This window comes from Nuphar pumila, chromosome 1 (genome assembly GCF_984573655.1).
Source record: "Nuphar pumila chromosome 1, dmNupPumi1.hap1.1, whole genome shotgun sequence".
NCBI classification, from domain to species: Eukaryota; Viridiplantae; Streptophyta; class Magnoliopsida; order Nymphaeales; family Nymphaeaceae; genus Nuphar; species Nuphar pumila.
This window is the reverse complement of record NC_143249.1, coordinates 6,864,782-6,887,380: the sequence shown is the minus strand read 5'-3', so window position 1 is coordinate 6,887,380 and position 22,599 is coordinate 6,864,782. Positions and strand designations below refer to the sequence as shown.

At 41.9% G+C, this 22,599-nt stretch overlaps 1 protein-coding gene across 1 annotated transcript; it reads left to right on the top strand.

The window, feature by feature from the left end:
* The first annotated feature begins 17,945 nt into the window (after nucleotides 1-17,945).
* On the top strand, nucleotides 17,946-21,598 carry LOC149847825 (putative acetyltransferase At3g50280). Its single transcript, XM_090009587.1, has 2 exons — nucleotides 17,946-18,379; nucleotides 20,039-21,598. The coding sequence occupies exons 1-2, from the start codon at nucleotides 17,948-17,950 to the stop codon at nucleotides 20,927-20,929; spliced, it is 1,323 nt and encodes a 440-aa protein (XP_089865713.1). The 5' UTR covers nucleotides 17,946-17,947; the 3' UTR covers nucleotides 20,930-21,598.
* The last annotated feature ends 1,001 nt before the right edge of the window (nucleotides 21,599-22,599 follow it).

Here is a 22,599-nt window from a genome sequence, read left to right as displayed (position 1 = left end):
CCCCTTGGGACTTGGTTGTTGTTTGGTTTATGCTTGAAGACATTGCCCACCATTTTATACAAAATTGCTGATGAAATTTTCGGCCTTGATGTCATTAGATAATCGAGCTTTTTTTTGGAACTTGAGCTTGAGTTAGGCCAGCTTAGGGGCATTTGATTGTGCGAGCTGTAGTGTTCGCCATCTGCGCCATGCACGGGCCCACACAAACGCGAGACACATGGATGGGCGGGACAAATTTGATAAAGCATCCATCTGGGACACTTTTTCGTGTCTGCGAGTGTGTGGCCCTCCCACCTGGAACAGGGCAGGATAGGACAGGACATATACTTAAAAAACAAACAAACAATGTCAATGGTGTTCACCCTCCTTGTCAAGGGCTGTCTGTGGACAGGATAGAATAGGACAGGACAGGATGTCCTTGTCCAGGCCTGTCTGCGAATCAAAAGGTCCAACAATAAGGCTGTCCATGGGTTGTACATGTTCTGGACCAGGGTGGATCCTGACCTGGTTTCTACTTTGAGGTGCTGTCGGCTTATTCAGATCAATAATACTGATAGCATAAACCAGACCTGATTAAATCTGTTTTTTTGTTCTTGTTTTTCTGGGTGTGTTTTTCACATGAAAAAGCAAAGATTCTTTTGAATCCGGGGCTGGTGTGAAAAATTGTACGCCAGACCCAGGTTCACATACTATTCGGATCCTATAGATCCAGTCTGATTACCTGATCAGGCCTATTAAGCATGGGTGAAACAATCCAATCTGGGTTGGAAATGGGTTTTACCGGACCCATTAATTAAATCCTATTAAATTGTGGCTCGATATAAGTTGCAGCCATAGACGCAGACCAAGCCAAAGAACCTTGATCTTCCCATCTATAGGGATGGGCACCAGGCCGAACAACCTGCAGCCCCACCATGGCATGGCCCATTTAAGCTCGAGTCAAAGCCCAGCTGCTTTCGAACCACTGCTCGGCTAGGCCCAAGTGTATCATTCTTCCCTTTTTTTTAAAGCGATTAATCATGTAATTCATCAGAACCAGGCAGAATATCCAAGTCTTAGATTGCCTGCTTCCCAGGCAAGGGAACCTCAAGGGTTTTACCAACGGGAGGTCAGTCAATAAATGTGAGCTTAAAAAAAAAAAGATTACAAGAATGTGAAGGCGTTAAGTCGTGATATTTAATTTGAATATCAAGGGAAATGTCAATAATGCTACCAACCATAGTGGTAGTGGTAGGTAGGGATGTCAACCGGGTCAGGTATGAGCCAACCTCGACTAATATCAGATAAACAAGAAGGTCCGATTAAGAATTCATCAGGTCGAACTCATAGTATCCAACTAATAGATAGAGTCTGATATGGTTTATGAAATTTCATACTAGACTCAAACTCCAATTAAGGTCCACAACATTTTAATATAAAAAAACATAAAGATTATAAAGATATTATATTAATTATAATAGGTTCATTCAAACTCCAGTCTGGACCCTATACCAGCACCTCAAAATCGAATCCAAGTCCAGGCATGACGCGCGCGGTTGGAACCAGGTAGGTTCTATAAACTGGTTTTGGGTGTGTTCATGAATCGTAGGGCATATGCGCTAGAAGAAAGAGTTGAATGAACCCCTATCCTTTGCTTATCCACATGCTTTATCATTTGAGCTATTCCAGCTCCTTCTCCAAGTCACAACATCAACTATGTGGACAAAATCCACCACTATTCTTGACAAATAATTGCCTCATGGTTACACAACTGAATATGGCGATCGATTGTAATCCCCACCCATAACTCTTTAGCCCACCATGCAAGTTTGTGGTTGATAGGATTCTTTTTGTGAGACCCTATAGCCACAATCTGACGCAGTGAAAGTCTATTAGGTGAAACACGAGGACATCCTCTACAAATCATCGAATTTAGATCATGTGAAATCACATTGCACAAAGTGCATGTGCCGCTGAGTTTGACTACGTACCACCCATTTTTCTGACAGGCTGTGTCAAAAAAATCGGTGGTGGTCAGGAGCAGGAGCAGGAGCAGTAGCGGCACATGCACTTTGTGCAATGTGAATGCACTTAATTGATCCAGTCTCACGGATCATCTCTTTCGTACACCATGTACGTGTTTCTTCACTTTTACTTTTTTTCCACAGTACATCTTACTATAAGCAGCACATGCATTTTGTTGTTTGAAAGGCAAGCTGGGGGTTAGGCAGACCCTCACCAATTACTATTCAACGTATCATTGGGGGTTTGAACCGGTAAAGTCCCACCCCATGGAGACGTGCACTGACAGCTCCTACCAACCACGCGGAGCCTCCTTTAGAGAAAGTTCTGCTCGTTTCTTTCCATCCCATCTAAAGCATTCTTCTCACCTTATAACCAAAATGTCTGAGTCATCCATGTACGTAGTTTCTAATAGAATCACCACACACACAAGGATATGCAATTTTAACGTGCATGGTTCTTTCTTTCTTAAAGAACGTACGTCCACAGCTCCCAAACTCTCACCTTTTTCTTCTTTTCTTATCGATTTTCAAGAACACAATACGTGTATATATACAAGGAGGCATTTAAGAGTTTCCTAATCAGCTCTTAAAAAAAAAAACCATAAAAAATGCAAACTTGACCAAGAACTCTTTATCATGATGAGAGTCGTTTTAAAAACCAGTTTCTTGTTTACATATGAAACTTGTTTTCTTTGAGAAACTGATTTGTTATTTACATGTGGAAAAATCGGTTTCCTTAACAGGCCATTTCAAGCTCAGTGGGTTAGGCTGCACACTGAGCTTGTCTCGTAAAAGCTCATAACGAGGGGTAGTGAGTGACTTGGTGAGAATATCAACAACTTGTTCGAGCGATGAAATGTAGAGTACTAGCAATTGACCCTTAACAATTTGATCTCGAACAAAATGAATATCAACTTCAGTATGTTTACTTCAACTATGAAAAACCGGTTGAGCATCAAGGGAGGCGGCATCAACATTATAACACCACAAAACTGGAGTGGGTAACTGTATACCCATCTCTGCAAGGAGGTATTTCAACCAAAGAACTTCAACACCATTAGCAAGAGTACGATATTCAACTTCAATACTGGATCAGGGTACATTCTGTTGCTTTCTCGAGATTTATGGTACGAGATTTTTATCAAGATACATATTTTAACCTTTAATGGATTTGTGATCATCAAGTGATCCAGCCCAATTAGCATCGGTAGCAAGAACAAAAGAGCTTGACTTATGCAATTGAAAGCCAAAGCGTAATGTATGCTTCAAATAATGAAAAATGTGTTGTTGGATCATTTTTCAGATCACACAGTTTCACAATCGTCATCATGATATAAAACACGAAATAAATCAAGAAATACAACAGTGTAAATAACATGATTAATAGATGACCGAAACCGTAACAGGGAGCAAGCATGGCATTTTCCGCATCAGACCAAAATCCAGACGACAACATAAGATTAAACAGATGCATAGAACATAAAGAAAACGACAGGAACATGTTTAGTTTATGTAATAGGCTAAGGCGTACGAAAGTACTCCCCTTAGAGAAGATTCGCACCCACATACTGTGCAAATCAGGGTCCGGCGTCCTTCCCCCAGGATACAATAGCCACGACAAACCGAACGGTGCACTCCGATGGATCGTCCTTCGAAAACAGCCTCTTCGAGCCAAAGTTGCAGAACCACCCTTTCGGAAAAACTCACAGAAAAGAGAGAGAGAGTAACAGGGGAGATGGGAACTCGCCTGTCTCAGCATATCCGTAACCCCACCCCTGACCACGCTTTTATAACCCACGAACGGTTATGAAACGTGGAAGGAGCCCGTTACGGAATCCGAGGGGACATGATCCGTTAACGGACTTCGAAAGATCGAGATCCGTTACGGAATCCGAAGTTCCATAACAGACACAGAATCCGAGGAGTCGTGACCCGTTATCCATTCCCATAACCCATTACCGAAGCCAAAGAAACTTTGGGTAAAAAGATACTTGTCTTGATTGGATATGGCCCTAAAGGGCCAATTACCCGACCCGACCCGGCTCGGCACGACACGACACGACACGACACGGCACGGCGGGCGGGCGCACGCGCGTGTGTGTGTGTGGTGGTCATCCCACTCCCTTGTTCTCAGGAACAAGTGTATGAGTTCCCTAGTTGCTTATAAAGCCCTCAGAAAACTCAAGCAAAAGCAATATGAGACTATTCCACCTCATCAAGACCTCTATCTCTAAACAACCCATTTCTTCTTTGAATTTCTCTCCCTTCTTTCTTACACCTAACATTCCCCCACAAATTCAAAGAATGAAACGAGAGGAAACCAAGGGGCAAAAAGAGACAGTCTGCAACAAGACATATCATGCTTTCAGCAGTGGTACCTTCCGGTTTGAACCACTACCTTAGTTGACTAACTTTACCCCCACAGGAACGAAGTGAACTGAAGTCTTGAACTTGAACCTTTGGTGTAGGAGTGTCCATTAGCAACAACACGATAAAGGTTCTGGTTGTAATCTTTAGGGGCGGCGCGTTAAACGCCATGCGCCCGAATCCTGTTTCATGAGTGACTTCAGGAATAACCCAATTCCTTGAACTGCGGCCACACAGTCACACTCACATAGGTGGGCTTCTCCAAAGATGCACTGCTAACATCTCGCCTAGAAGGCTTTGAACCCATTCAGAGTTTTAACTCTTCCTTAACTTGCAGCTACAGCACCTTTTCAGAGTAAACAGGGGAACAGACACAGATACAAAGTATCATCTTTAATAAGGTGCTATTCAGTTCACCCTACAGCTTGTTATTACCACATTGAACCTACTTTGTGGGATCTCCACTCAGATAGGTTGGGTTGCTACTGTAGATGAACTACTGATGGGTTTCAGTCCCATCCCCTCTCTGGATTTTAGGACTAAAGACTTATCTAGTCCTTTCGTTAATGAATCAGCTGTGTTCTCTTTGGATCCAACATAGTCCACAACAACCACTAACTGAGACACCAGTTCCCTTACAGATTTTATTCTGACTTGGATGTGTCTCCTCTTCTTTTGGTTATATTTTGTGCTTTTAATCTTTGCAATTGTGGCCATATTGTCACAATGCACAGATATTGCAGGAATTGGCTTGCACATTAAAGGAAGTTCCTCAAGAAGTCCCTTTAACCATTCAGCTTCCAATCCTGTAACATCTAAAGCACAGAGTTCAGCCTCAAAAGTAGACCGAGACAAGATGGTCTGCTTTACTGATCTCCAGGCGACTGCGCCGCCACCCAAGGTAAATACATACCCTGTCACACCATAACTGCCAGAGTTCATGGCTATCCAGCTTGCATCACTATATCCCTCAAGAACCGCAGGGAATCTCTTGTAATGCAAACTCAAGAAAATGGTTTCTTTCAAGTATCTAAGTACCCTGTCCAATGCCTTCCAATGAGTGCGATTTGGACAACTTGTGTATCTACTTAACTTTGTCACAGAGAATGAAATATCCGGTCTAGTGCAATTTGCTAGATACATCAAACTTCCAATAATCTGGGAATACCTCAATTGAGACACAGGAACACCAGTCGTATTCTTATGAAGAGGGATAGAAGGGTCATATGGAGTTGCTACAGATCTCCCTTGGTTATAACCAAATTTCACAAGTACTTTCTCGACAAAGTGAGATTGAGAAATGGTTAACCCTTCAGCTGAACGAGTCAGCTTTAAGCCTAAGATCACGCTTGCAACACCCATATCCTTCATATCAAACTTACTACTAAGAAACGACTTTGTCTAATTAACAATTCCCATATTGGAACCAAACAGTAGAATATCATCTACATATAGGCATAAAATAATACAACCATCACTTTTAACTTTACAATAAACACACTTATCAGATTCATTGACAACAAAGCCAAATGATAATATAATATTATCAAACTTCTCATGCCATTGTTTAGGGGCTTGTTTCAGTCCATATAATGACTTAACAAGTCTACAAACTTTATCTTCATTACCAGGAGCCACATAACCCTCATGTTGATCCATATAGATCTCTTCTTCAAGATCGCCATGCAAGAAAGCGGTCTTCACGTCCATTTGATGGACCGAAAGATCATAAATGGAAGCCAGTGCAATAAGCACTCTAATAGTGGTCATCCGGGTAACCGGAGAATAGGTATCAAAATAGTCTATTCCCTCCTTTTATTTGAACCCCTTGGCAACCAGTCTCGCCTTGTACTTGTCAATAGATCCATCTGGTTTCAACTTCTTCTTAAAGATCCACTTGCACCCAATTGTGGAACTACCACGAGGGAGGTCAACCAGTTCCCAAGTACCATTAGAGATAATGGAGTCCATTTCACTCTTGATGGCGTCTTTCCAATGCTTTGCTTCAGGTGAAGCCATTGCATCTCGGAAAGTGGGAGGATCATCTTCGATAAGGTAAGTGATAAAGTCACTTCCCAAATCCTTGGTAATCCTTGGTCTCTTGCTCCTTCTAGGTTCAACCACTTCCTCAGACTCATCGGGTCTAGGATGGGAACAAGATGGTTCTACCCCCACATCTGTCATCATTTCCACATGTTCGGGAATGGAACCAGAAGTTGAAGGTATATCTAAAGAAGACAGATTCTGAGGTACACCAACTTTCATGGGAAATACATCCTCAAAGAATGTAGCTTCTCGAAGCTCTACAATAGAGTTAACATCTATGCCAGATATCTCAGACTTAATTACTAAGAACTTGTAGGCATAGCTGTTCTCTACATAACCCAAAAAGACAACATCTACTGTTTTAGGACCCAGCTTCTTCCTATTGTGCTCTAGGACAAGTACCTTAGCAAGACACTCCCACACTTTAAAGTATTTTAAGCTAGCTTTCCGATTTCTCCAGAGTTCGAAAGGGCTACTATCCTTATGCTTCTGAGGTACTCTATTCAGAATATGGCAAGCCGTATTCAGAGCATCCCCCCACATATAGGTAGGTAATTCAGAACTCCCAAGTAGAGTATTTATCATGTCAGTTAGGGTTCTATTCTTTCTTTCTGCAATCCCATTGGATTGAGAAGAATATGGAGCAGTAAACTCATAAACAATTCCAACAGATTTGCAATATTCATCGAGTTTATTAGAGGTATATTCTCCTCCTCTATCAGACCTCAATCTTTTAAGTTTTCTACCAGTTTGTGTTTCTGCTTCATTCTTAAAGTTAAGAAACTTATCAAAAGCTTCATCTTTTGATTTTAGCAGATACACATAACAGTATTTAGTTCCATCATCTATAAAAGTGATAAAATACTTTTTATGATTTCTAGTTAACACTCCATTAAACTCATAGATATCTGTATGCACCAGATCCAATATTTCAGAATCTCTAACAAACGTATGGAATGGTTTCCTACATTGTTTTGCTTGCACACAAATTTCACATTTTTTAGTTTTATCAATGGAATGTTCAGGAATCATTTTCAAGTTCATCATGCGTTTCACAGAGTTGAAATTCACATGACCTAATCTATTATGTCATAAGTCAGATGATTCTATGTTATAAGCAACATTAGACAATGAGTTAAAAGAAACATCATTTTCTAATTTATCACTGCAAACATGTTCAATACGAATTTTAAATAAACCATCATCTAAATACCCCTTGCCAATAAAAGTTCCAGAATGTAAAATAACAACTTTATTACATTTAAAGTTAAATTCATAACTCTCTCTAACAAGACATGAACCACTAAGAATGTTCCTTCTAACTACAGGCACATGGTGCACTCTGTGTAAAGATAGAACTCGTCCTGAAGGAAACTTTAGATCTACGCGTCCAATTCCTAACACCTTTGCAGCCGTTGAATTGCCCATAGTCACGGATCTGCCTGCAGCAGCCTGGTATGAGACAAAGACAGACTTATCAGCACAGACATGCACATTAGCCCCAGTGTCAACCAGCCACTCAGTTGGCTCATAAACGTGATAGATTTGTGGGATAACAGAAACATACCCAGTACTGGTCCCAACGACCTCAGTCACCATGTTGACTTGAGGCGTTCCTTCTGTGGTCCCATGAGCTTTGGCTTTCTTGGAAGGACATTCCTTAGCCCAGTGCCCAACCTGCCCACAGTTCCAACATGGTTTGTTCTTTGCATTTTTCTGGATTTTGGCCTTAGGTTTAAACTGGTTTTTCATTGCAGATTTCGATTTTTGTCCTTTGCCCTTAAAAGTTCCGGTCATCATGTTCACCTTAGGCGGTTCAGTTGGCATTACGATCTGTTTCTGGCTCCTATGCTCTTCTTCAATGGCAATGGCTACCATAAGATCATCTAGAGTAATTTTTCCTCTACGGTGCTTGAGAGACATACCGAAGTCTACCCAAGACTTAGGAAATTTCTCTACGATGGTCATAACCTGAAACTTCTCAGGAAGTTTTATTTCAGCCTCAGCCAAACTATGGAGCAGTAGCAGAAACTCGTGTGTCTGCTTAGTGACCGACTTGCCTTCTACCATCTGATATTTCAGAAACTTGGCAACAGAGTACTTTTCAAGACCTTGGTCTTCGGTATTGTACTTCTTGTCAAGTTGATCCCATAAACCCTTAGCAGTGGTAGACGAAAAATAGTACACATCGAACAATGTGTTGGACAGAGCCAACAGTATGCAACCACGGCATATACTGTCCTTTTCTTTCCACTCTACAGCCGCAGTAACTGCAGCAGGGTCAGGGTTAGTATCAGACACCGAAGGGCAGTCGACTTCCAGAACATTCAACAGCCCTATCGTAGTGAACCAGATCTTCATGCGTTGCTGCCAACGCTTGAAGTTCTGTCCGGCAAACTTTTCCAGCATACCGGACATGTCCACTTTTGGTACAAACGCAGAAGAAGACGACATGCTTAGAATCTTCTTTAAGACTGTTGGATCATTTTTCAGATCACACAGTTTCACAATCGTCATCATGATATAAAACACGAAATAAATCAAGAAATACAACAGTGTAAATAACATGATTAACAGACGACCGAAACAGTAACAAGGAGCAAGCATGGCATTTTCCGCATCAGACCAAAATCCAGACGACAGTATAAGATTAAACAGATGCATAGAACATAAAGAAAACAACAGGAACATGTTTAGTTTATGTAATAGGCTAAGGCGTACGAAAGTACTCCCCTTAGAGAAGATTCGCCCCCACATACTGTGCAAATCAGGGTAGCCACGACAAACCGAACGGTGCACTCCGGCGGATCGTCCTTCGAAAACAGCCTCTTCGAACCAAAGTTGCAGAACCACCCTTTCGGAAAAACTCACAGGAAAGAGAGAGAGAGAGTAACAGGGGAGATGGGAACTCGCCTGTCTTAGCATATCCGTAACCCCACCTCTGACCACGCTTTTATAACCCACGAACGGTTATGAAACGTAGAAGGAGCCCGTTACGGAATCCGAGGGGACGTGATCCGTTAACGGACTTCGAAAGATCGAGATCCATTACGGAATCCGAAGTTCCATAACGGACACGGAATCCGAGGAGTCGTGACCCATTATCCATTCCCATAACCCATTACCGAAGCCAAAGAAACTTTGGGTAAAAAGATACTTGTCTTGATTGGATATGGCCCTAAAGGGCCAATTACCCGAACCGGCCCGGCACGACACGACACGGCACGGCGGGCGGGCGCGCGGGCGCACGCGCGTGTGTGTGTGTGTGTGGTGGTCATCCCACTCCCTTATTCTCAGGAACAAGTGTATGAGTTTCCTAGTTGCTTATAAAGCCCTCAGAAAACTCAAGCAAAAGCAATATGGGACTATTCCACCTCATCAAGACCTCTATCTCTAAACAACCCATTTCTTCTTTGAATTTCTCTCCCTTCTTTCTTACACCTAACATTTAACACATGGCCAATGTTTTTTTTTAGGATCATGCATAAATTGATAGACCTTATTCATCGAATATGCAACATCAGGTTTCTTCATAGTGGCATAATGTTGGCACCCACTATACTTCAATATAGAGTGGGGTTAGAGAATTGAAGACTGTCACCGAAGAATAACTTGGTATTTGTTGGCATAGGAGAGCAGATCGGCCCGACAACTTGTCATGCATGTTGTATGCAACAAATTAACAATATACTTTCATCGAGGCATGAATAAACCATAAGAATTGTATACAACTTCAATAACAAAGAAGAAAATGTAGTGGACTCAGGTCTTTAATATATAACAAAGGTGTGAGCAATTAAAACACACTAGCAAATGATCAATGTGACTACTGAAATTGTTCGTGACAATAATACCATCAACATAAATCAATATAAAAACAACCAAGGAGGATGACCAAAATATAGATAGTGAGGTATCTATTTTCGAGGCCTAAAATCTCAAAGATAATAAAAAATCACTCAATCATTAGTACTAGGATTGCGAAGCTTGCTTAAGCCCATAAAAAACCTTATAAAGATGACACATAATTAGCTAGGATAGCATGAATCCTTGAGATTACTCGAGATATACATTTTCAGACAAACAATCATGGAGACATGCATTTTTGACATCAAGTTGTTGGATATATCATCTCTGACTAATGGTGAAGGCAAGAGTCATACGGATCACAATGAGTTTTATCACAGGGATACATATATCAAAATAATTAAGGCCTTCTTGTTGGGTGTAGCCCTTGGTCACAAGATGGGCTTTATATCATTCTAATATGCCATCGACTTTTCTCTTAATTTTATATATCTATTTACTATCAATCACATTGTAAGATATACGACGAGGAACCAACTACCAAGTACCATTATGAATAAGAGCATTAAATTCATTTGCCATAGTCGAACACTAATGAGAGTGCTTACTGGCTTAAGTGAAACATGTAGGTTCTTGGTCATGGGCATAGTGAGCTGAGAAGGTAAAAAAAATATGACATATCAAGTATTGAGAAATGTTTTTGGTTTAAGGATGCCAGGTAATCATATGGTGGGCATGAATAAGAAGGGGGAAGGAACATATACTAACTCCGCATTGAGAGGAAAACTCATAGAGAGTAGGGGGAATGAAAAACAGAGTACTCAAGGATATCAGTGGGAGGAGAAACACCATTAGGACTAAGGTCAGAGTCACTTCTGATGGTTACAATCATAAGTACCCTAGATGTAGTTCATCTCAACAACATCCAAATCACCATGGGTGAGATGCCCATCTTTTCGATGGCCTCACCCTTTTCTTGATGATGCCCTATGTCACGAGCCTATTTCTTCAACAGGTCAGTGCATCGCGATGGTCCTTCCTTACTGCCGCAAGTCTATTCGGTCGCTCGCTTGCCATTGCGAAAGTTTTGAGTATAAAAAATGCAAGAGAGCGAAATAGAAGAGAAGAAGATAAATTGCAATCACTTGAAGGTAATCACAATGAGAGTGAACAAAGAAAGCTCAACACATTTACATTCATTCACTATTTTTGCCCGCATGCATCTTACAGTTCAGATCTACGGGCTAACTCTTCAGGGAATTGATCAACCGAAACCAAAATACAAGGGTGGCCCAAAGAAAGTTACAAGTGACTCAATACTTACATCACGACTCAACCAAAGCAAAACAGACTCTAGACACAACTGTATAAAGTACGTCACAAGGGAACATGCTCCCCCTTTCAAATCAAGCGCCCTCGACGCCATCTGTTTCATGGTAAGCCTTGACTTCATCTGAATAACGACTCTTCATCCGGAATGTTGGCTCCACTACAAAAATTCTGTGGATTAGCGATGGACTCTATCCGACGATAATACGTCACAAATTCATCGCCAATTCGTTTAGCGATAGATTGACAACGACTTAGCGATGGATAAAATTCATCGCAATTTTCTGGTCGCTAACTAGCGATAGAATTGATCTGTCGCTACTTCTATCGCTAATTCATGACGGATTAACGAATGTCATGATCCGTTGCTAATCCATCACTAAATAAAGATTGATTTGGTTTTGCGATAGATACATATCTGTCGATAATCCGTCGTTAAAATTTAATGATGAATACGTATCCGTCGCTAAATTCTGTCGCCAATTTATTGACAGATTTCATTTTGTTGCAAAACATCGACTGATTCAGTTTTTGAGACAGATAAATATCCATCCTTAATATGTCGCTAAATTGGCAACAGATATTGGTGACAAATATTGTTCGTCGCTAATCCGTCGCAACTTTTTTTAAAAAAAATAAAAAAGTTTTATTTAAAATATAAATATCAATTTTTTTTCTCTTTATACAATTTATATAGCCTGTGTATAAAAAATAAAGTACACATGAAAAATACATATACAATGCAGGTGAAACCAATTATAAGTGAAACAAATTTAGCAACCCACTATAATCCTCGCCAAGTTCTAATTAGTTACAAGTGAACATATATAAAGAGTTTCGTTTGAAACAACAAATACGTGAAACAAATTCAACACATGAATCTAATCATCGCCAAGATTCAGAGCATCATCCTTTTCATTGTCTCGATCTGCCCCTTCATCCATGCCTCCATCAGCTCCTCTACACTGATCATCTCCAGCATCCTACAAGAGAATCAAAATATTAGTATTGATAAACAAAATATAATGAAATAAATAATATGCAATGCACATAATCTAAGGCAATCAAAGTAACATGACTGAATGACACATAGACTAGCAATAACTTTCATAGTGATGTAATCATGCTTATATGTGTTCTAAGGTTGTCAAAAAACTTTCATAGTGATTCAATCATGCATATATGTGTTATAAGGCAATCAAATAACTTTCATAGTGATGCAATCGTGCTTATATATGTTCTAAGGTTATAAAAAAACTTTCATAGTGCTTCAATCATGCATATATATGTGTTATAAGGCAGTCAAATAACTTTCATAGTGATAAAATGATGCTTATATGTGTTCTAAGGTTGTCAAAAAACTTTCATAATGATTCAATCATGCATATATGTGTTATAAGGCAGTCAAATAACTTTTATAGTGATGCAATCATGCTTATATGTGTTTTAAGGTTGTCAAAAAACTTTCATAGTGATTCAATCATGCATATACGTGTTATAAGGCAGTCAAATAACTTTCATAATGATGAAATCACGCTTATATGTGTTCTAAAGTTGTCAAAAAACTTTCAGTGACAACAAATACTTGTGCAATCCTCACCTGCCAGTAACCTGATCGCAAATCCAACTTCGAAAAGACTTGGGCACTGCCTAATTGATCGAACAAGTCTTCTATCAGTGACAACTGATACTTGTTCTTCACTGTGATTTTGTTCAACGCACGATAATCCACACATAGCCATTTGGAGCAATCATGTTTCACCTGAAAGAGCACAGGGGCGCCAAATGATGCTTTTGAGGAACGAACAATGCCTGCTTCTAACATCTCGTTCAACTGCCTATGCAACTCCTTCAATTCAGTTAGTCCCATGCGATAAAGGACCATAGCAGGGGGCTTTGCTCCCGAGGTCAACTCAATCCTATGGTTGACCTCACGTCTTGGCGGCAGACGCTTCAGTAATTCTGGAGGCATAACTTCGTAAAACTCTGCCAATAGTGGGGTAAGGGTCGACGACACTACTGCTTCCACATTTCCTTTTTTAGTGCGCACAACAACTAAGAATGTCTGCTCTCCCCGCTTGACACCCTTCTTTAATTGCATTGCAGATAGCATTGAAGTTTTGCCTCTAAGAGTGATGCATTGCATCGTGTGCGAAGAGTTCGACCCCATAATTGTCAATCAGTTCACCTTTGGCAGCATCATTACATTCTGGCTGCGAAAAAACTCTATGCCCAAAATCATCAAGGAACACCACCGAGATGTTGGCTTTGTCGACCCAACTTCCAATTTGGCTAGCCACATCCCTTGCTTCACCAAGGATGAGCTTGGCCACAAAGTTCACTGTTTTGATGGTCCTCTGCTTTGGCCCGGGCTTTAAGCCCAACCGCTCCGCCTCCTCCTGCGAGACAAAGTTATGTGTGGCCCCGGAGTCTACTATTGCCATAATAGACTTTCCATTCGTAATGACTTCCAAATACATGAGTTCTTTGCTGACCGATATGCTTTCCACTATACAACTTTTGATCGCAATTATGGTCTGCATGGCCCCTATCCTGGGCTGCACAACCTCAATATCACTACTCTCTGCTTATACAACATTGGTCTATTCGTCGTCCTTCATGAGACACTTTGAACATTGCCTTGCGATATGCCTATCACCATGGAACTAACAAGTCACAACCCGTACTTTATTGTCGTTATTGTACTTCTTAAAATTCTGCTTCTTGTCGAGGTGGTGTTGGGTCGACGCCTCACCCTTATTGTTGCACCGATCATCTTTCTTGCCTCCTTGGTCTGGCTTCTTCTCGACCTTGGTCGATGGAGTGAAGGTCTTGCGCTGAGTATCCACTAAGCGCTCGGTCGTCACATATGCATCTTTCAAAGTCTCAGGATTGCTCTTTTTCACTTCGGACTGTGCCCACGATTGTAGTTCCACAATAAATCAGTTGAGTATGTCTTCATTTGACATATTGGGTACATCCAAAATGAGCTTCTGAAGCATCCTGATGTAATCTATCAAGGCTCCAGCGTGCTTCAATTCCGACACCATCTGATAAGCTTTGCATTATACATTTTGCGGCATAAAGTAGTTTCGTAGCTCAGTTTTGAAGGCCTCAAAAGTATCTATTACACAATGCCCTTTTTTTATGTCGCTACATTTCCTTCTCCACTAGGATATAGCATCTCCGTCGAGCAGAGCTGCTGCAACCTTCACCCTCAGGTCCTCGGCCAGTACATTCTGAATATCCATATAGTCTTCCATCTGGAATAGAAAATTCTCAATGGCCTTGCTGTCTCTGGAACCATTGAACTTTGCTGGTCTTGACACATCTATCTTCAATGGCCTATCACCATTTTCACCATTTAGGGTCACTGTCTGTTGCAACATGCAGTTCTTCAACTGAAGCTCTCCTACTTCAGTCTGCAGGGTGGTCATTGCGTAGTCATCGACGTAACCTCCCCCATCAGCAAGTTCACTTGCTCGTGTAGGCTTGTTACTTCATCGTCCAGTCCTCCGAACAACTCAAATGCATACGAAATCGCTTTATCATACGAAGTCACATCAACCATCAGTCTATTGATAGTCTTGGTCATCTTCTCATGGCCTCGAGGTGAACCCATCTCCTCGGTCTTAACAACTGCCGCACCTTTAGTGCTACGCAAATTGTATTGGGGCGCCATGATGTCTTGCTCACCAATCGCGGTCTATCGACGTGTCTCTCAACACCGACTCTGGAGTCCCTTCCTCAGCTCAAGAATGAGCTCTGGTATCAATTGTTACGAGCCTATTTCTTCAGGCTAGTGCGGCATAACAGTCTTTTATTACCACCGCAAGCCTATCTGGTCGCTCGCTTGCCGCTGCAGAAGCTTTGAGTATATAGAGTGCAAAAGAACGAAAGAGAAGAGAGGGAGAAAAATTGCAATCACTTGAAGGTAATCATAATGAAGGTGAACAAAGAAAGCTCAACGCATTTGTATTCATTCACTATTTTTGCCCGCAAACATTTTATATTTCAGATATACGGGCTAACCCTTTAAGGTATTGATCAACATGAACCAAAGTACAAAGGTGGACCGAAGAAAGTTACAAGTAACTCAACACTTACATCATGATTCAACCAAAGCAAAACAGATCGACTCTAGACACAACCATGCAAAGTAGGTCACAAGGGACCATCCTGAATGACCTATATTAAGGACATCAGATGAGTTTAAACATACTTACAAGAAACAAAATGGATACGAGAAATGACATAAGGTGGAAGTGAGGAAGCTAGCATTAAAAAGTAGTATGAACAAGAAAGTGAGATACAGTTTTGAAGCAATTATGCAAGCACAAAAAAACAAAAAAAAAAAATACACATAAAAAGTAATATGGAGTGCGGGCATAAATAAGGAACGACCTGAACACAGGTATACAACGATGTAAAGACAACACACAAGCTTCTTATGAAAACAATAGTATATTTTAATATGAAAAACATATTAAGTGAAGGGAAAGCAAGAGGGAAGTGACAAGAAGCGACAACAAAAAGTTAAGGAAAGAGAATCAATTTGGGAAAAAAGAAAAACGGGCTTTCTACTAAAAGAAAGTTGATTTCTCTATATTTTGAAGGTGGGTTTCTAAAAGTTTTCTCTTCATTCGGTGAAGCGAGGAGTTTCCTCCTTCGGAAATGAGCTGCTTCTGGGAAAATGAGTTTCTTCGTGTAGCAGGAAGCTTCATATAACTATGTGTTTAAAATAAATGTCATTCAATTTTATGATGATGAACGTCATCTAGGAAAGCTCTTGTGGTTTTAACCTTAGAGGCGTTCTTGACCTGATCCTTAAGTGAAAATCAAGATAAACTTAATGCGAAAGTTTGGGGAGAGCCATCCATGAGCCAATGTTAAAATCAGTTCACCAAGTGACGTTTTTCCAAAAAAAAAAAAAAAAAGGATAAAATTTGTCCTAATCAAATCGGATGTTTTTTCAATAAAATTATTTTAAAGATTGATTTTTTAAATCAATTCATGTTTTTTTATAAATATATATACTTTTTTTTTAAAATAAACATCCAAGTGAATGGATTCAGGCAATGTTGTCAGTATTGTCTGGGGGCCAAAACGTTCAGCTGGTGAATCGGGCTATACCGATTCAGGGTTGAATAATTTTCGAATCACCCAACTTTTAACCATGGAAAGACGCGTGTCAAAATAATATTGAAATAAATTTTAAAAAGTTTAAAAAATATAAAAAAATTTATGTTGGCCATTTTCAGTTTTTTTTTTTTAAATTAGCCGGTTCAAGCCAGTTTCATAATCTGATGATACTATACCTATAGGGCGATTTAGGCCAATTCACACTAGGGATGGTAGTGGACCTGGAGGAAATGGGGCCCTGCCCCGCCTCACCCCATTTGGACAGGGGATGGAGGATATGAAACGGGGATGGAGGTTAAAATCAAAACCCGTGCGGGGATGGAGGCAGGGATGGACTTACGCTTTTCCCCGTCCCGTCCCGTCCTCGATCCCTGCCTTGCCCTGCCCCGTCCCGCCCCCGCCCCCATTTGAACCGGGGATGGCGGACATGAAACGGGAATGGAGGGTTGGATTTTGAGATGGGATAGGAGTAGAGACTTTGTCGGCTGCCCCTGCCCCAGTCCATAGACATCCCTAATTCACACAGAAAACATGAGAATCGGTCCCATTCAAGCCAATTCGATTGACAATCGGCCAATTTTTTTATGGAGGCTGAATTGTCCCCTGTATTGTTTCGGCGAAACGGCGAATGAATTTAAACGTACGCTTGAATCAGCTTGATTCAAATTAATTTTAACAGCATTGGATGATGCTCAAATTCTGTTTGAGAGCTACCATTCATGAATGCCCTTTGACATTTTAAGTGCTTGAATATTATTATTTTTTAAACGCAAGCTGGGGATAGGCAGACCCCCACCAGTTGTGGGTTTGAACCTGGAACGTCCTACGGCAAGGAGACGTGCTTGAATATTATGCTAATTAATCGAGGAAAAACAGTCCGCCATACCATAAATTCTTAATCCTTTCTTTTTAAAAGTGCTTTAAGAAATTTCATTATAATTTAAAGTTGTGGTGGTGTCTACTATCATACAAGACTTAATTGTTTAATGTGCTTTATGAAAGTTCTCCCTGACAAAGTAGGCAAGTGGCAAGATGCCAATATCTTTCCCACTAACTTTTGTGGCCGACAGATCTAATTAACAAGCAAGTGTGTCAAAAAGCCCAGATTCCCACTTTAAATGTGGACTAGCTTTAGCTACCCAGATGAACGGTTAGGATCAACACATATAGAATGGTTAGGGTCCTTCCTCTCCTAGACTTGGCTATAAAACCCTGCAGCAGACCTTGGAATGCTGCTATCGGATGAAAGGAAGATGTCTCAGCCATCCATCCGCCTGGTCTCAACGACCATGATTCATCTACCAAAAGAGGTGGAGAGATCAAAGTGGGAGATGACTGCTTGGGACGTTTCCATGCTCTCTATACCCTACATCCAAATGGGCCTTCTCTTCCTTAAGCCTTCCACCACACCCTTTGATGCCACCGTCCAGATCCTACAGACCTCCCTCTCCAGTTGCCTTGTGCACTTCCCTTTCTTGTCCGGGCGTTTTGCTACTGATCCAGAGACCACCACCTTCCTCGATTGCACCGACTCTGGTGCCCAGTTTGTGGTGGCTGTGGCCGATTGGGTGTGCATCTCCGATCTGCTTTCGCCTGTGGATGTGCCCCCCATGGTCAAGTCCTTCTTCCCTTTGGATGGTGCCATCAGCTACGATGGCCACTCTCTGCCCCTTGTTGCTGTTCAGGTATGTATCATACTCTAGTTGAGATCATAGGAGCGGATAGGCATATGGGCACTTAGCTGCTCTCTCGATTGCTGCTCATCATACTCACAGATATCGCCGATATTGTCATTTTATTATGATATTTCTAAAGTCTGACCCAAAAGTTGTAAAAAAGAATAGCCCCCACCTAGATTAGGGATGGCAGTGGACCGGGCGGGGGCCAGGGACAAGGTCTCCACCCCCACCCCCACCCCGGCCCGTTTCAAAATCTGAACCTTCATCCCCGCACCGGGATGGATTTTAACCTCCATCCCCGTTTCATGTCCTCCATCCTCGGTCCAAACAGGGGTGACGCGGGGCAGGGCCCGTTTCCCCTCGGTCTATAGTTATTCCTTAAATGATTGAGGACGGGACGGGACGGGGAAATGCGGGGATGGGGTGGGGTGGGGCGGGGTGGAGGAGAGCGTAAGTCCATCCCCGCACGGCGATATATTTTAACCTTCATCTCCGCCTTCATCCCCGGGCTGGGCCTGTTGTGCCCGGTCCACTGCCATCCCTAACCGAGATGGGTCTCACAAAATTTTTAAAATGTCATGCAATCACATGACAGCATTGCATGGGGCTCACAACTACATAGTTCCCCAAATGAAATGCTGTCATGTAATTGCTTGTGTCAGTGTCAAATAGGCATGGCACTTAGCCGCTCTCTGGATCCTTGCTCATCATACTCACGGATATCGCCGATATTGTGATTTTATTATGATATTTTCAAAGTCTAGCCCAAAAGTTGTCAAAAAGAATAGCTCCCCCACCTAGATGGGTTTCACAAAAATTTTAAAATGTCATTAGCTTTTTAGATGAACGGCATCAGCGGTTGAAAAATGAATGGTTGAGATTTGCCCAAAACAAAAAAACTTTCAATAGTTCTTGCCTGCCGTTCATTTTGATGATGGACGGGATCCAAGACCTGATCTGCTCGTGTGTTGACAAATCTTGTTCACGAGGTGAATCGTTTTCACAAATGATCCGATAAATTTCAAACGAGTCAAATCAACTTGAATAGATGCATACTTTCAAGTTTGAAAATTAAAAAGTTAAAATTCATAACTTATTGCCATTGGTTCGATACATGTGATACTTTTTTTTTTTTTCTGTTTAAAAAGGACCAATTTATATGAGAGCAATTACTGTCATATTGGCCCAAAGGGGGTTGGCTTAGTGGGGTGGGGCCTTAACTGCTTGTCAGGTAGTCACTGTTCGATTCTAATAGGCGTTGCCCCTCCGGGCAAACCAATGCCTAGCATAGGCCCCTTGGCCAGGTGTCCTAGCCTCGAAGTTTTATGCTTGTCGGCACGACCACCAGGCTGAGCCAATGTGAACAGGTCCTGAAAACGGGTGCGGTTTCTTGGGGTTATAAATAAAAAAAAAATACTGTCATATTGTATATCAAGTTATATTTCATGGGAACCACACGTCTCACTTGATGGGGGGCGTGGATGGGAGGAGTGCATGGGTCCCATTCACGTACCTCACGGTTCCGAGTGATATGTGTTCTGGGGATTGAATTTAACCGACCATTGGATACATATAAATGTTAGTTCAATTTTTTTTTCTTTTTTAATTGAACATTGATCTTGAAGGGTTTGGCTAGCACAACCTGACCAGGCCGGTCCATTTTAGGTGACCGAGTTGGTTGACGGTGTGTTCATCGGCTGCTCCTTCAACCACGTTATGGGAGACGGCGAGTCATTCTGGCAATTTTTCAAGTCTTGGTCCGAGCTTAGTGCAGGGAGTCAAACCATATCCCGAACACCATTGATCGAGCGACCCGCTATCCATCGGGAGTCAGGTCGGATCCTTTTCCATATATCTGAAAATGATACCGAGCGGTTCTCAGCACCACCAATCCGGGTCCGATTCTTCCGCTTCACTGGAGAAGCTGTTGCCCAACTCAAGGCCAAGGCCAACCAACAGTCCAAGCTCGAGAAGGGTGAGATCTCGAGCCTCCAAGCATTGATTGCACTAATGTGGCGGTCTGTGACCCGAGCTCGGAACCTCTTAGTTGACCAGACCACGAGTTGCAGGATGGCAATTAGTAACCGATCCAGACTCGACCCGCCCCTATCGAGCGACTACTTTGGGAATTGCATGGAAGCCCTCGAGGTCAACGCCAAGGTGGGTGAGCTCTTGAACCATGAGATTGGTTGGGCTGGGTCTGCCTTGCACGAGGGCGTGGTGGGCCACACGGACCGTGTAGCGCGGGCCTTTGTGGAAAGGTGGGTCAAAGAGCCATACCTGTACTATGTGAGAATGTTTGAGCCAAGCAGCATTATGGTGGGGAACTCCCCACGGTACGAGATATATGAGATTGACTTTGGATGGGGAACGGCTCTGACCGTGTTTAGTGGGCCAGCTAACAAGTACGATGGAAAGATATCGGCATACCGTGGGAAGAGTGGGAGCGGCAGTATTGATTTGGAAGTCTGCATGCTCCCTCATTTCATGGCTGCTTTGGAGTCGGATGAAGAGTTATTGGATGCACTCTCCCTACACTTAGTGAAGTCTGTCTGATGGTTGAGATATGCAGTGCAAATTATTACATAAAAACGACTTGTGTTTGAAAAAACAGCCACAGTGTGAAATTGCTGCAACCTGGCTTGGCTGGCAAAATATGGTGCTAGTGTTGCTTGATCAGGTGAGGTCCAGTCTCGCCGTGCCAATGGTGTCCCACTGTCATTAATTTGTGACCCATATCCTGAACCAAGATCCAGGGAACAGGGATCTCATCATGCAACATATGATGGAACCCATCATCCGTATCCTAGCCATCCAACCAAGAGATATAGGATTAATATGCATTTTCACTTACAAATGTGGACTAATCGATCGTAGCTGCCCAGAGGCATCGGTTGGACAGCCAATATTGACATAGGATCCTACAGCATCATATGTCGTAGGATAGGATCCTTTCTCAGATCCAGTGAGTCAAATTAAGTACATGTATCTGAATGAAATTCTACGAGAATGCATGGACCAACAGTGGATCAGCAAGTGGCTGGGTAGCCCAATGGGGTACAAGTCACAGGTAGTTGGGACTCATACTTTGAGCTCAGTGACCAAGTGGGCTTAAGGGTGGCCTAGCAAGCAACTGGGCTGGCTTGACCTCGGCCACTCTTAGGGGGTGCTCATCTGGCCAACCTGACCTGACCCTCGTCAATAAGGAACGGCCAGGCCATTTTGATGTCCTGTTCCAGGATGAGCTGGTCCTATAATTGATCCATCTAAGCAGGGTAATCAGGTTGGTTTAAGCCAATCGAAATAAGCTCAAAACCAATCTAAATCATTTGAAAATATTTTAATTATTTTACTTTTGGTATTCTAATGGCTATTGAGTTGGTCAGGTCCACCTGAACGAGGGAGGATCAGGTTTAGTAATCTATGGCACATGCAGGACATATTTCAATAAGAATTTAGATGAATTGAAAGACACAAAATTATTGTCAGTGTGAGTACCATTTTTTTATTTTCATCTAATCACTGCCATGATATTCATTATGGAGGCCCAAAGAGTTCAAGTTCAAAGCAACATGATATGATGCACGAGAACCATGGTACCACACATCACTATTGTTGCCCGTATTAAAGTCTACCGACTAAACATGTGGGGGGTTTAACATCAACCTGTTTTTGTGTAAACAAGTTGCATGTTTTGGCAGTGTGGCCCACTTTATCATACAGTTGGCATACAAACTACCGGTCGTACGATTGGTTTGGGCCTTGTTGATTGCCACCTCCTGCATTAATTATTTTGATATCTACAACCAGAGGATTGATTTTGCTAAAAACGTCCACGTCCTCTATTTCGGCCCTTGTTGGCTCGATTAAAAGAACCTCCATGATTGCTACAATTATTGCGATAGGAGTTCTTTTGCATAAAGTTGACCTCCATATGGGTCAACTTCTCATTGTCGGGTAGTTGGGCCTCGTACAATAAAAGGTTTTGCAATTCGCTCCATTTTTTTAGCCCAGTCCTAGCCCAGCCCTGATTGCAGCAAATAGTTTGATTTGTCCATATGAAATAGATTTTTATTAATAATTGTAGTCATTTTTTATTTTATCTCAAAAAATTTTTTTTTTGGGGCGCTGCCCCCAAACCCACGACTATCGAACCAGTTTTTTTTTCCTACACCCCTGTTTGCCCCCCCCCCCCCACATGAATCCTAGCTACGCCACTGAACACA

Coding starts and splice junctions, on each gene's coding strand:
- LOC149847825 (XM_090009587.1), top strand. CDS start 17,948: ATGTCTCAGCCATCCATCCGCCTGGTCTCAACGACCATGATTCATCTA. Junction 18,380..20,038: donor TGCCCCTTGTTGCTGTTCAG/GTATGTATCATA, acceptor GGTCCATTTTAG/GTGACCGAGTTGGTTGACGG.